Below are 15,703 nucleotides of genomic sequence, written 5' to 3'. Positions count from 1 at the left end.
ACTGGATTTTGGCTGTTGGAGCTGAAAAGAGGGCATTGGTAAACCAGGGGAGGAGTCCTGAGGAGATAATTTGCATATTCCCACTGCATTTTGGGGTAAGTGAAGAGTCTCCGCAAGCTCAAAGAACACTGGATTTTGGCTGTTGGAGCTGAAAAGAGGGCATTGGTAAACCAGGGGAGGAGTCCTGAGGAGATAATTTGCATATTCCCACTGCATTTTGGGGTAAGTGAAGAGTCTCCGCAAGCTCAAAGAACACTGGATTTTGGCTGTTGGAGCTGAAAAGAGGGCATTGGTAAACCAGGGGAGGAGTCCTGAGGAGATAATTTGCATATTCCCACTGCATTTTGGGGTAAGTGAAGAGTCTCCGCAAGCTCAAAGAACACTGGATTTTGGCTGTTGGAGCTGAAAAGAGGGCATTGGTAAACCAGGGGAGGAGTCCTGAGGAGATAATTTGCATATTCCCACTGCATTTTGGGGTAAGTGAAGAGTCTCCGCAAGCTCAAAGAACACTGGATTTTGGCTGTTGGAGCTGAAAAGAGGGCATTGGTAAACCAGGGGAGGAGTCCTGAGGAGATAATTTGCATATTCCCACTGCATTTTGGGGTAAGTGAAGAGTCTCCGCAAGCTCAAAGAACACTGGATTTTGGCTGTTGGAGCTGAAAAGAGGGCATTGGTAAACCAGGGGAGGAGTCCTGAGGAGATAATTTGCATATTCCCACTGCATTTTGGGGTAAGTGAAGAGTCTCCGCAAGCTCAAAGAACACTGGATTTTGGCTGTTGGAGCTGAAAAGAGGGCATTGGTAAACCAGGGGAGGAGTCCTGAGGAGATAATTTGCATATTCCCACTGCATTTTGGGGTAAGTGAAGAGTCTCCGCAAGCTCAAAGAACACTGGATTTTGGCTGTTGGAGCTGAAAAGAGGGCATTGGTAAACCAGGGGAGGAGTCCTGAGGAGATAATTTGCATATTCCCACTGCATTTTGGGGTAAGTGAAGAGTCTCCGCAAGCTCAAAGAACACTGGATTTTGGCTGTTGGAGCTGAAAAGAGGGCATTGGTAAACCAGGGGAGGAGTCCTGAGGAGATAATTTGCATATTCCCACTGCATTTTGGGGTAAGTGAAGAGTCTCCGCAAGCTCAAAGAACACTGGATTTTGGCTGTTGGAGCTGAAAAGAGGGCATTGGTAAACCAGGGGAGGAGTCCTGAGGAGATAATTTGCATATTCCCACTGCATTTTGGGGTAAGTGAAGAGTCTCCGCAAGCTCAAAGAACACTGGATTTTGGCTGTTGGAGCTGAAAAGAGGGCATTGGTAAACCAGGGGAGGAGTCCTGAGGAGATAATTTGCATATTCCCACTGCATTTTGGGGTAAGTGAAGAGTCTCCGCAAGCTCAAAGAACACTGGATTTTGGCTGTTGGAGCTGAAAAGAGGGCATTGGTAAACCAGGGGAGGAGTCCTGAGGAGATAATTTGCATATTCCCACTGCATTTTGGGGTAAGTGAAGAGTCTCCGCAAGCTCAAAGAACACTGGATTTTGGCTGTTGGAGCTGAAAAGAGGGCATTGGTAAACCAGGGGAGGAGTCCTGAGGAGATAATTTGCATATTCCCACTGCATTTTGGGGTAAGTGAAGAGTCTCCGCAAGCTCAAAGAACACTGGATTTTGGCTGTTGGAGCTGAAAAGAGGGCATTGGTAAACCAGGGGAGGAGTCCTGAGGAGATAATTTGCATATTCCCACTGCATTTTGGGGTAAGTGAAGAGTCTCCGCAAGCTCAAAGAACACTGGATTTTGGCTGTTGGAGCTGAAAAGAGGGCATTGGTAAACCAGGGGAGGAGTCCTGAGGAGATAATTTGCATATTCCCACTGCATTTTGGGGTAAGTGAAGAGTCTCCGCAAGCTCAAAGAACACTGGATTTTGGCTGTTGGAGCTGAAAAGAGGGCATTGGTAAACCAGGGGAGGAGTCCTGAGGAGATAATTTGCATATTCCCACTGCATTTTGGGGTAAGTGAAGAGTCTCCGCAAGCTCAAAGAACACTGGATTTTGGCTGTTGGAGCTGAAAAGAGGGCATTGGTAAACCAGGGGAGGAGTCCTGAGGAGATAATTTGCATATTCCCACTGCATTTTGGGGTAAGTGAAGAGTCTCCGCAAGCTCAAAGAACACTGGATTTTGGCTGTTGGAGCTGAAAAGAGGGCATTGGTAAACCAGGGGAGGAGTCCTGAGGAGATAATTTGCATATTCCCACTGCATTTTGGGGTAAGTGAAGAGTCTCCGCAAGCTCAAAGAACACTGGATTTTGGCTGTTGGAGCTGAAAAGAGGGCATTGGTAAACCAGGGGAGGAGTCCTGAGGAGATAATTTGCATATTCCCACTGCATTTTGGGGTAAGTGAAGAGTCTCCGCAAGCTCAAAGAACACTGGATTTTGGCTGTTGGAGCTGAAAAGAGGGCATTGGTAAACCAGGGGAGGAGTCCTGAGGAGATAATTTGCATATTCCCACTGCATTTTGGGGTAAGTGAAGAGTCTCCGCAAGCTCAAAGAACACTGGATTTTGGCTGTTGGAGCTGAAAAGAGGGCATTGGTAAACCGCGCGCCTACCGGCGCGTGCATTTTGAAGCTTTTTTTTGAAGCTTTTTTCACTGTTTTCAGAACATTAACAATAAGAACATGGAAGAGTCCAGAAGCCATTTGGTGAGCTGCATATCCTGCTACATGTTCACAGACTTGCCAGTGGAAAAGCCAAACTTCACATGCCAGAAATGCAAGCTTGTGTCCCTGTTGGAGGAAAAGTTGCGAAATCTAGAAGAGAGGTTAACTACCTTGAAAATCATTAAGGAAGGTGAAGAGTTCTTAGACAGAGCAGAATTATCTCTTCATGATTCAGAAAGAGAAGAAATTCGAACTGCACCTGACGAAACAGAGGAATGGAAGCATGTGACCCACAGAAGCAGGAGGATCAAGAGGCAGTCAGCACCCATACTGCTCAGGAACCAGTACCAGGCTCTCACGCAGGAGAACCATGAAGAAATACAGCAAAATAAGACTTTGCCAGCAATGAATAACATTGTAAGCCCTCAGAATCCTCCTGTATAGAGAAAGAAGAATGTTATGAAGAAAAAACGGAGAGTGGTGGTCATGGGGGATTCCCTGTTAAGAGGAACAGAGGCCGCTATCTGCAGACCAGACATAACCTCAAGAGAAATGTGCTGTCTTCCAGGAGCAAAAATTAAAGATGTGTCTGACAGGATATCAAGACTCTTCAGACCTACAGATCACTACCCATTCCTGCTAATACATGTGGGGACAAATGACACCGCAGGAAAGGACCTGGAAACCATCTTCAGTGACTTTGAAGACTTAGGCAAGAAAGTGAAAGAATTGGGAGCGCAGGTGGTCTTCTCATCCATCCTCCCAGTGGATGGCCATGGAACAATGAGGTGGAATAAGATTCTACAGGTGAACAACTGGCTACGTCGATGGTGCCGTCAACAAGGATTTGGATTTCTGGATCACGGAATGAATTACCTATACGATGGACTACTTGCTAGAGATGGGGTGCACCTTACGAAGACTGGAAAACATGTATTTGGAAGTTGCCTTGCTACACTCATCAGAAGAGCTTTAAACTAGAACAATGTGGGAAGGGAAGCAAAAGGCCAGAAAAAGCCATACAGCTGACAAATACTATTGAGATCTCTGCTACTGGAAGTGGAAAAGAAGAACAAAGACAAAAAAATCTAAATAATAAAAATATGGGAGGAAGAGAAACCAATCACAAACTAAAATGTTTTTATACAAATGCACAAAGCATGGGCAACAAACAAGGAGAATTGGAACTACTAATGCAGGAAAAGGAATATGATGTCATTGGAATCACTGAAACTTGGTGGGACGATACACATGATTGGAATAAAAGGCTAAAAGGATACAACTTATTTGCAAGAAACAGACTTGATAAACGAGGAGGAGGTGTTGCATTGTATGTTAGAAAAGCGTATATCTGCACAGAGATTGAAGCTTCAGAGACTGGGAGTTCTGTGGAAACTGTTTGGGTAAGAATACAAGGTGAGAACAACGGAAAGGACACCATTGTAGGCATTTACTACAGGCCACCTGGGCAAGCTGAAGATATGGATGAACTCTTTATGTATCAAATGACCAAGTTCTCCAAAAAATATGACGTAGTGGTCATGGGAGATTTCAACTATCCAGACATTTGTTGGGAATCTCTCTCAAGTAAAACTAACAGGTCAAGCAAATTCTTATCCTCTCTTGCTGACAACTTTATCTTCCAAAAGGTAGGGGAGAAAACAAGGGGATCTGCTACTTTGGATCTAATCCTTATAAACAGGGAGGAAATGGTTGAGGAGGTAAAGGTGGCTGGGACCCTAGGAGGCAGCGATCATGCTATTATAGAATTTTGGATAACTAGAGGAGGAAGACATGTGAAGACTCAAACTTCAAGGTTAGATTTTAGAAAGGCAGATTTTAAGAGACTCAGAAAGAGAATAGGAGGGATCCAATGGCTGGATGTCCTTAAGGACAAAAATGTCCAGGAAGGATGGGAAATTTTTAAAAATGAGATTCTCAAAGCACAATCGTTAACAATCCCGAAAAGTAGGAAGAATGGGAAGCATTTAAGGAAACCAGGATGGATGAACACAGAACTTAAACACTTGCTAAAAAGAAAGAAAAAAATGTTTATTAAATGGAAAGAGGGAGGCATATCTAAAGAAGATTATAATGCAGTCTGCAGATCCTGCAGGTCACGTATCAGGTTAGCTAAAGCTGACAATGAATTAAGGCTTGCAAGAGATGTCAAAAGCAATAAAAAAGGATTTTGGGGGTATGTCAAAAGTAAAAGAAAAGTCAAAGATGCTATAGGATTTTTACAGGATGAAAATGGAGAAATGGTAAGAGAGGATGTTGAGAAGGCCGAACTTTTTAATTCCTATTTTGCATCTGTTTTCTCTCAGAAAGAAAATGTAACATCAACTGATCTTCACTGTCCTTTTAAAGGAATAGAGGAATCCAAGTTATCTGTAAACAGAAAGATTGTGAGGGAATATTTAGCTAACATAAATGAGTTCAAGTCTCCAGGTCCAGATGAATTACACCCCAGAGTACTGAAGGAGATCGTAGAAGAAATTTTAGAACCACTCTCCATAATCTTTGAAAATTCTTGGAGAACAGGAGAAGTCCCAGAAGACTGGAGAAGAGCAAATGTTGTTCCTATCTTCAAAAAGGGGAAGAAGATGGACCCAGGGAACTATAGGCCGGTGAGTCTGACTTCTATACCAGGAAAGATCTTTGAACAAATTATTAAACAACATGTATGTAAGTACATGGATAAGAATGAAGTGATTAACCAGAGTCAGCATGGGTTTGTAACTAACAAGTCATGTCAGACTAACTTAATTTCCTTCTATGACAGAATCACTGACTGGGTGGATCAGGGAAATGCTGTAGATATAGTATATCTTGACTTCAGCAAAGCATTTGACAAAGTATCTCACACCATCCTTATTGAAAAAATGACCAAGTATGCAATGGACCAGGCAACTGTTGGTGGATTCATAACTGGCTTAGTGATCGGACTCAAAGGGTGGTTGTAAATGGCTTCACATCCAGCTGGATGAATGTCTCAAGTGGGGTACCACAGGGCTCCGTCCTGGGACCTGTATTGTTCAACATCTTTATCAATGATTTAGATGAAGGAATTGAGGGTAAACTGATTAAATTTGCTGATGACACAAAGCTAGGAGGGATAGCTACTACTAGAGAAGAGAGAGAGAGGATTCAAAAAGACCTAAATAAACTGGAGCAGTGGGCAGCAACCAACAGAATGTTTTTTAACAGGGAAAAATGCAAAGTACTACATCTGGGCAATAAAAATTAAAAAAGCATATACAGAATGGGAGGAATAGAGCTAAGCAACAGTACATGTGAAAAAGACTTAGGTATACTAATAGATCATAGACTGAACATGAGTCAACAGTGTGATGCAGCAGCAAAAAAGGCAAATACAATTCTGGGATGTATTAACAGAAGCATACAGTCTAGATCACGTGAAGTCATTATCGGTCTTTACTCCTCTTTGCTCAGACCTCATCTGGAATACTGTGTACAGTTTTGGGCACCACATTTTAAAAAAGATATAGACAAACTGGAGCAAGTTCAGAGAAGAGCGACCAGAATGGTGACTGGTCTGCAAACCATGTCCTATGAGGAACGGTTGCAGGATTTGGGAATGTTTAGCTTGCAAAAAAGAAGACTGAGAGGAGACTTAATAGCTGTCTGCAAATATGTCAAGGGCTGTCACATTGTAGAAGGATCATCTTTATTCTCATTTGCACAAGGAAAGACTAGAAGCAATGGGATGAAACTAAATGGGAGGAGACACAGATTAGATATTAGAAAAAACTTTTTGACAGTTAGGGTGATTAATGAGTGGAACAGGCTGCCACGAGAGGTGGTGAGTTCCCCTTCAATGGACGTCTTCAAACAGAGGCTGGACAGACATCTGTCTGAGATGATTTAGTGAATCCTGCGTTGAGCAGGGGGTTGGACCAGATGACCCAGGAGGTCCCTTCCAACTCTACCATTCTATGATTCTATGATATTTCACAGGAAAGCAGTTTCAGTTTTGTTTTTGAACGTTTTGTGAGCCCGTAAAAGTGGCTTAATACCTCTGAACACATTGTTGACAGCAGTGACCTGGGGATCAGAAATGCTTCCTGGGGCGATCCCCATGCTGTCCCCATGTCATTTGAGCACTGTCATTATCGTTTTGGGCACTTTTTAGGCTTTCTGCAGACTGCCAGGGGTGCCGCCGCAAAAATGCTCGGGTCTCCCATAGACTAACATTGGGCTCGTTGCTCAGGTCGAGCACCCGAGTATCACGGTGAGCTCGGCCCGAGCTTCGAGCACCCGAGCATTTTAGTGCTCGCTCAACACTACTAACTAACTGTCACTATATGAGTGGTCATAATAATCATGGATACCTAAGCTACTGCAATGTCCTGCACATAGGGTAAATGACAGTCAATTAGAAGACCTATTCAACATTTCTAATTGGAGGTATTTGCTAACGCCTACTATATATTGGTATAGGATATTGGAGATGGGAATACCCTTTTAGGTAATTAAATGACAACATTTATTCCCATCAACCTAGTACATTATGTATGAAAATATTTGAAATGACTTTTGTAATGTGGGGAAAAAAATGCAAATTTGCCTATATACCCTTTAGTGTAGAAAATTTTACAAACTGTGCATTTGGAAACAATGAGAGGTAGAGGTAGAAATGTGTGGTGACATGTACAGTAAAGGCCCATATATATGAGACGCTTGTTGGAATGCTAGCTCCCGAATATTGGCCTGTCTAAACAGACCGGCAATCACCCAATGACAAAAGAAAATGCTTGTTTGTCGATGTGATGATTTTTAACCTGTCTTATAAATCATCATTTTTGGCAGCATTATGGAAACAGGAGATGCGCTGTTTCATTCTCACAAAATGATCTATTAACAATATTTCTGTGTATATAGAACAGGCCAGTAAACAATTGTCGATTGGCTTACATATATCAATGGTTGTTTAATGGCCGTGGTTGGCTCATGTAAATGAGCCATTAATACACAGTACAATTTTAAAGAACTGTGTCCGTGACTCTTGTAACAGAGCAACCTCATTAGCATATAAATCAGGCTCACCTTGAGACAATTGGTCTGGTTAAAATACAACCCTGAGGGGGTCTATTTCTAAGATGCAATTATAATATCAACAATAATGCATATTAAGTATATTAATAATAATAATTGTTCAATTGCATTGAGACACCTTCTAGTGGTTTGGTCCGTTTTAGCTTATATTGCTTTTTTAATACCTTTCATAACAACTGTATTATATGTTGCTTTCCTTTGTTTTATGTATTTTTTTTTACATGTGAATGAATTACACATTTTGTTTTTTTTTTCATTACCAATTAACTAAAAAATGTTTTTCTTTTTTTTTTTTATTTGTTTTCAGTCGTATTTTCAGATCATATGACATCTGTATTTGTACTCCTTTGCTAATGCGCAAAATGTGACCTTGAATTTAATGTTTCTGATTTATTATATGTCACAGAGAAATATAAGTTTTCAATCATGGTCGTCTGCCTCAAGGACCCCTACTGGTAGCAGAAATGAAGCTGCTAAAGTGCTCATTAGAGCACATAGCAGCTTCGGATCCTGTTGGCTTCTCTCAGCCATACTTGTGGGAGATAAAGGTGGCCAACAGACTGTATTACAAGTCTACCTGCTGTCTGTAACTGGAAAGAGGTCAACAGGAGTCATAGCTGCTACGTGCTCTAACGACCACTTTAGCAGCTTCATCCTATTTAACAATGGGAACCTCAAAGCCCAAATCCTGTGAAATTGAACTGCGACATCACAGAAGTTTTATGTAATAGTTGGTTTGTATGTTTACATGCCGATTTATTGTAAATGGGGCTTCTAGAAATCGATGTGTTTGTCACCAACTAATACAATTCAGAATTTCAGTTGTGAATATGAATTAAGATTTTAGCACAATATTATGTGATAATACTGTACATGTAATTTTTACTTTAAATACTCCCAATGAATTGTACAATATGAGATTACAAAATATTTAGTATCACAGTGAAATTTTGCCAGTTTGCCCGTGTCTTATTATTGCAACGAGAAAGTAAAAATAATTATTTTGGCTGAAGTTGGGCATTAGGTATCCAGACAGGTCGCATTTCCAATCTGTTAAAACATCTGTTGAAAGTGTCTGGTGCCGACTTTTAGGTAACAGTTCAGCTGGCACTCAGTTCATCTTAGATCCAGTGGGCCCCAAGGGAAGCCAATGCCCTGAATACAGACTTGGTAGTATTGGGTGCTTTATTTTGTGCTATCAGCTTAGTATCTTGTCTCAATAAACTGACCACATCATGTCAAAGGCAAGTGGCTGAGTACTCTATTCAGATGAAACGTTCACATAATATGAAACAATTTATAAGCTGTAGTTGTAGTATCCAGTGGAATAACTATATTTGGTGCAGGGGTTGCAATCGCACTCGAACCCTGGAGCTTGGGGGGCTCAAAAAGCCCCTTTGGCTTATATGAAGAGACCAATACCACTAAAGAATTGCAATAATTGGGGGCCCCATTGGAGATTTTGCATTGGGGCCCAGAAGCTTCAAGTTATGTCACTGGTAGTATCCAGTGTGTTCTTCTGGTTTTGGCCCAGAAAACCAGTTTCATTTGGGAAATCTCAGATGGATGTCACTAGATTTCATCTATGGAGGTCATTAGTATGTAGGTCATAATCATAGTGTAGGGTTGGTTGCTACAGGGTGAATACATAGCAGATTTCTGGTTGTGGATTTTATGCAGAAAATCTGTATATTAGAGTGGGGCCAGTCGTCTAAGGTTAGCAGATGTAGGAACCTACACTAAATGACCTGTAGACTACAAGGGAAACCATTATAAAACACTGATAGCTATAAACTGGTATGTTGTATTTGGTTTACAGTCTTGAGGTAGACTATAACCATTGCTGTAAAATAGCACTACTATGTAAAAATTGAGAGCAAATTAAAGAGTTATTTCCAAATTAGCAAAGTAGTCCCTATCCATGAAACGGGATAACTTGTTGATTGCTAGAGGTCCAATTGCTGGGAATCCCAGTGATTGTAAAAATGGGTTTAGCAGCCCTGTCTTGAATGTCAGAGAAAGCAGAGTACAGCATATGGCTATTTCCGGATGTCCCATAGACAATGAATGGAACGGGAAGTCAAGCATGCAAGACAGGGATGCAGAGACCTGTTCTCGGGGTTCTAGAATCACAATCTCAGCATCGCTAGTGGTCCTTCGGTTGGACCCTCAATCAGAAAGTTATTTAATAACTACTGGAATAATCTTTTAAGTTGACAAGCCTGTAAAAGGCAGAACATTATGTTACCAGACTACAGTGCAAACATGACCTAGACTTTTCTAAACAGTTTAAGAAGGAAACTTCCTCTGCACCCAGCACACCCAATATTAGGCAAGCTTAATTGTAAATACCTGTCACCTATATTGCAGTTGTTTTGATGATTATGATAATAATAATGATGGTGATAATAATAACAATACTAATAATAATGCACCAATAATAGTAACAAAAATAATTTAATATTTTGATTTAAGTACTAATTCTGATATCAGAAAATAAAATACACACCACACAAATGTAACATAGCTGTAAGTAGAAATTGGAAAAACACAAAACTATGAGATATGATTCTGGTTTCTCTGCAGTGACCATAAGACTTAGTGTCAGGTTACAGACTTTTCAGATTAATGGATGACAGAACGCATCCAGTAAAATATATAAAGTGAGATAAGTCAATAGTATAGTGTATTTAGCTTTACTTTTATTAAGCAAGTTTGTTGAACTACACCTATTTGTATTGTGGAAGAAGAAATTCTAGCATTTCCTACTAAGACATTTGTGAATGTGCACACTCTAGTTGTTTTATATCAGATTTTCCCTATATGTTATCAAATCCTTATTTTGACACACAGACACACTTTCCAGCTTTTAATACTGCACAAAACACCAGCTCTCTATGATTTTTTTCTCTGATTTATTCATATAAAATTGAACACAGTAAAATTTGACAGTGATTGTCCTTATTAATGCAATGAGCAGTAAATAAATAGTCTTGGCACAAAAAAAATGTTCATTCTTGTTAAAGGGCAACTCATCCCATTAATCGTGGAACAAGAAAACAAAAGACCTTTCCAGCAATCTTAATGTACATCTCTGATAACCAACCTGGCAGTGGGTGAGGGTTTCTACATTGGCACAATGGGAGTGGGAGGTCAGTGTCTATTGTTATCAAGTCAATGCTATCCTTCTATTTCATATTGATGGGACCATGAAAAAGCAAGGCAGTGATCACATATAGGCAGCAAAACAAACAGGTGCAAACCAAGAACTAAGTCAGTAGAACAGCACTGGAATTAATTGCACTTGGAACCCAACAGAAATAAATACTGTTAGCAAATACTATTTTTTCATGGAAAAAATATAATACATATATACATTTACATGTAAACAAACAAAGCCCCCCACAGTAGTATACCAGCACCCAGTTCAAAATTTTTTAGACTGACTACCAGGATTGTGTCAAGCTTTAGTCCTGAGGAGGTCTTCTTAAGTTCTTATGAGCAAGTCAAGTGCAAAACTGTTCTGTAAACATCCAGGACAAGACATCCAGTGGACTATTCAGACTGTTTGGGCACCCATGTAAACCTCCATCCTCCTTCAGTGTCCCTCCGGACAAATGCCTGGCCATTAGAGAAGCTGTGGGTCTTCACATTACAATGAGGGTTCAATGATGTGGAGAAAGCAACGTCTGTTTTGTTTGGAGAGACCTCAGGAGTGTAGTAGATTGGAGATCCGAAAGGACTTACAGGTTCACTGCTGGCAAGAGATGTAGATCTGGAGGTGGAAGGAGAGTAGTCTGGCATGCAAGGGGAGTCTTGGGTGCAGGAACTCCCATCTTGGCTATGTACCGGGGTCCTGTGCACTGTGCTGTGTCCAGAAGATGTAGATCCCTCTGCATTGCTGTAGTTTGTTCCTGGCAGGCTATTGAGAAGTTCTGTAGAAATGGCACTGTAGCTAGCTGTAGCAGAGTCATCGATAGTGTTGACATCTTTCAGTCCAAGAGTTTGCAGCACCCATTTTTCTATAATAGGACTGGATTGCTCCTCGCAGGCAGTGAAGTCACTAAAAAGATTTCTTTTGGCCTTCTTCGCTGAGGTTTCAGGAGAAGCGAGGCTGCCAACTCTGCTTTTTCTCTTTAGAGAAGCTCCAAGACCACTTCTGGACAGCAGCTTCTGTGATATAAATACATTGCACTCTTAGTATCACATATAGTAGCAATCATTTCATGTAATTTCTTGCCTAGCAGTGATTTTGATAATGCACCATGTAGAAGGCTGGAGAGCTGCTACCTGGAGCCAAGCACCGCAGGGGATCCAGCAGAGCTGCAGGTGCAATTTGCACGTACAAACAATGGAAAACATTTAGTAATAGATCACAGTCAGGGCAAGACTCTTCTGTCAACACAGAATCACCTCTGGCTGTACAACAATCAAATCAGCATACTAAAGACATTTACTACCATGCCACGTGGCCCGTATCTCAGGAGGTTCCTATCTACCCTCAGAAGCAGATTTGTCATCACTTTAGCAAATCACTTCCAACATGACTGATAAAACAACACTTGTACTAGAAGGGTGGAATTACACACCTTGGTCTTTTCTTCCAAGCATTTCACAAAAGTGGAGTTCAGGTATTGCTTTAACTTGTTGTTCTCCTCGTGTAACCTTGCCAGTTCCTCTTCCCTTTGGACTAGAGTATCCTGGAGCTGAATGAGAGATGGCAGGTTAGAAGATGCAGGTAAGCTATAGAAAGTGTGTCTATCCTGGCTGATCACTACCCCCTGCTGTGATCACTGAAGCTTGCAGAACTGTGTCTACAAATAACCCTGAAGTGCCTGTCACACCAATGCTTACCTGTTTGTTTGTGAACATCTGATTAGACATCTGATCCCCCCAGAGATAATCATCTTGAAGAGTGCACCCAAGATATGACTGCCCTGGAATGACAAAGCAGGTCCAGGATTTATCAAGGTTATTTAGATGCAAAGTAAAAATAGAAAAGAAAGACTATTTAGACTGAAGCTACCTATGCATGATGCATGATTATAGAGAGGACTTACCGTGGGATTGTGGACCTTGGTTGCTTGATCTGTTGTCCAGGAGACCAGCAGTCCAGAGAGAGACCCAAGTATCCTTGGAAACATCAACATTGGCTGCTGACGTTGAGGAGAAGTATGGGCAATCATAGCCCTGACCCCCTGCAAAGTACTGGTCTTGGCACGCCAGAATGGTGTTCTGTAGAAGGAACACAGGAGGAGAGCTATATTAGATATGGCAGAATCAGACTTTTGTGCTGCAACAAAGGCTAATTCTTTAGGGGAGGTAAAGCCAGATTCTCTGCAGATATTACCCTGCTGGAAATGAAGGCTCAGCTGTGTGAATTGAGAGTTAGATCAGCTGATAATTCGCTTCCACCACAAGTACAGAAAGCACATGCCAAAACACCTATCAGTATGGATCAACATAAAACACTGAAGTCAGATCTGTCCTGGAGCTAGACACATACAGACACTAGGTATAGATAATCCAGAGCAGAGAATGTCAAACACATATACAGTAATTACACACAATGGGAAAACCTAATCCTTGTACCATAATCTGATCTCACATTAGTGAGAAAGATAAGAGTTTGCAGTTGATCACAGCTCAGGTAAATCTCAGGTACTTTGTAGAAAATAGCTAAATAAAACTACTGATCAAACAAGGAGCAGCTTGAGAATGACTGCAGGGAAGTGCTGGGAAAGCAATGCTCAATCCAGTGGGCAGGGAATCCCCAGCGCACAGCCAGGAGCAGAGCAGTCACTTACCATCTTGTTGCTTGAATGACTATTTGCAGACACGTTTTCATTAAAGCCCCACTGAGCTTTAAATGGGAGTGAGGTAGGGCACGAAGAGGCAGTCCTAATCTAAAGGAGCTCCAGAAACGCCCCTGGGATTTCCCAAAGCCACCAATCTGATTAGATGCCAATCTGTCAAATGTCTGACATCAGCTATCGTGTAATGCACATATCAAAGCCATTCACTCCCACGCATGAATATGCATGGTGGGCTCACTCCACATTGGACTTCAGGTGACTTGTCTCCCATCAGCATCACTGTGCTGAATAAAGGGCTTTGTTCCTAATAAACTATCTGTACAATATGCACATTATTCTTATATGAGGGGTGGAAAGGTCTCTATATGTTCATATGTAGGTGGAACTCACACCTGTATAATGATCAAGATACAAAGACAATACAGGAATTCAAGAAATATACAAAACGTGTACAAATACAATACAAATTAGCTTAAATAGGCATTAGAAAAGTGCAGTCATTCAAAACTTGGTGAAATAATTGATTTATGAGCCTGATATTTCTGGACTTGTAATGTAATAGACCACAGCCATCCAATAAGGAGAAGTGTGCCTGATTATATCTAATTAGTACTGTACAATTTATGGATCACTGAGTCTGTGTTATGTGGCATCCGCAAAGTGTGATGAAGTAACCTGACCTGCCCAATATAACAACCTGTGGACAGTGCTGGCTAATGAGCAAAAGACAGAATGACATATGGAGATGTTATTTTATTTCACCCAAGAGGACACTTTATTCTGTTAGCCCATTACACAGGCTCAATGTCTCGTTAATAGGGCAAATTGCGTCCATTCTCTCATTACAAACATATTTTCACAATTCGAGGGAGAAAGTAAAATTATGACCCCTGAGAAATGTATCCTTATTGTTTCACCACAGTGCACCACTTTGAAGGAAATCCATAGTAACATCTATCTATCTATCTATCTATCTATCTATCTATCTATCTATCTATCTATCTATCTATCTTTCATTAGAAGAAACTGTTGTAGATTTTATATCTATATAAACATGAAACAATAGGTTAAGGTTAAAAGCACTGGGTGCTGATTGCTCTATTCATTAGGACTGCACCTAACACTGGGGATTTCTGTGGTTTTGTTGTGTTAATGGTGTATACGTGCGAAGATCAGCCCTTAGCTTCAGTAAACTCACTATTAGCATCTCTACTCGGAAACAACACAACTCCACAATGTATAGAGCTGTCATAGTAAGCAATTATATGGTAAATTATTACACACATCCACTTATTGCTATAATGTCCATTCCTGTGAGTTTTGTATTTGGACAATATACAACTGTAGCAACAGGGAAATATACACCTATAAATCCGGACAGGTCGGTGCTAGGGTTAAATCACACCGAAAGACACTGGACGGTATCTATGTCAATCCTTTATGTATCTCATATGCCTATCTATCTATCTATCTATCTATCTATCTATCTATCTATCTATCATCTATCTATCTATCTATCTCAGATCTATGATTTTTGACTATCTATCTATCTATCTATCTATCTATCTATTTATCTATCTATCTATCTATCTCAGATCTATGATTTTTGACTATCTATCTATCTATCTATCTATCTATCTATATATCTATCTATCTATGTATCTCAGATCTATGATTTTTTATTATCTATCTATCTATCTCAGATCTATGATTTTTGACTATCTATCTATCTATCTATATCTATCTATCTCAGATCTATGATTTTTGACTATCTATCTATCTATCTATCTATCTCAGATCTATGATTTTTGACTGTCTATCTATCTATCTATCATCTATCTATCTATCTCAGATCTATGATTTTTGACTATCTATCTATCTATCTATCTATCTATCTCAGATCTATGATTTTTGACTATCTATCTATCTATCTATCTATCTATCTATCTATCTATCTATCTCAGATCTATGATTTTTGACTGTCTATCTATCTATCTATCTATCATCTATCTATCTCAGATCTATGATTTTTGACTATCTATCTATCTATCTATCTATCTATCTATCTATGATCTATGATTTTTGACTATCTATCTATCTATCTATCTATCTATCTATCTATCTCAGATCTATGATTTTTGACTATCTATTTATCTATCTAT

The 15,703-nt window shown here is 40.4% G+C and overlaps 1 protein-coding gene across 1 annotated transcript; it reads right to left on the bottom strand.

Annotated features, from left to right (window-relative positions):
- Nucleotides 1–10,219: 10,219 nt before the first annotated feature.
- Nucleotides 10,220–13,601, bottom strand: GMNC (geminin coiled-coil domain containing). The gene is made up of 5 exons (XM_073673101.1): nucleotides 13,533–13,601; nucleotides 12,786–12,960; nucleotides 12,580–12,662; nucleotides 12,315–12,431; nucleotides 10,220–11,898 (listed from the first exon to the last, which is right to left on the bottom strand). Exons 1-5 carry the CDS (start codon nucleotides 13,533–13,535, stop codon nucleotides 11,281–11,283), a joined length of 996 nt encoding a protein of 331 aa, XP_073529202.1. The 5' UTR covers nucleotides 13,536–13,601; the 3' UTR covers nucleotides 10,220–11,280.
- Nucleotides 13,602–15,703: the final 2,102 nt, after the last annotated feature.

This window comes from Phyllobates terribilis, unplaced genomic scaffold, assembly GCF_046119375.1.
Source record: "Phyllobates terribilis strain yellow unplaced genomic scaffold, ASM4611937v1 Scaffold_3__8_contigs__length_932513732, whole genome shotgun sequence".
Taxonomy (NCBI): domain Eukaryota; kingdom Metazoa; phylum Chordata; class Amphibia; order Anura; family Dendrobatidae; genus Phyllobates; species Phyllobates terribilis.
Note: the sequence above shows the minus strand (reverse complement) of the source record. Positions and strands in the feature narration are given on the sequence as shown.

What these genes read in the sequence shown, in the direction of transcription:
- GMNC (XM_073673101.1), bottom strand. An exon ending in CCAAGGTCCACAATCCCACG is followed by an intron (nt 12,663 to 12,785) that starts GTAAGTCCTCTC and finishes TTGTCATTCCAG; the next exon opens with GGCAGTCATATCTTGGGTGC. An exon ending in AGATGTTCACAAACAAACAG is followed by an intron (nt 12,432 to 12,579) that starts GTAAGCATTGGT and finishes TCTCTCATTCAG; the next exon opens with CTCCAGGATACTCTAGTCCA.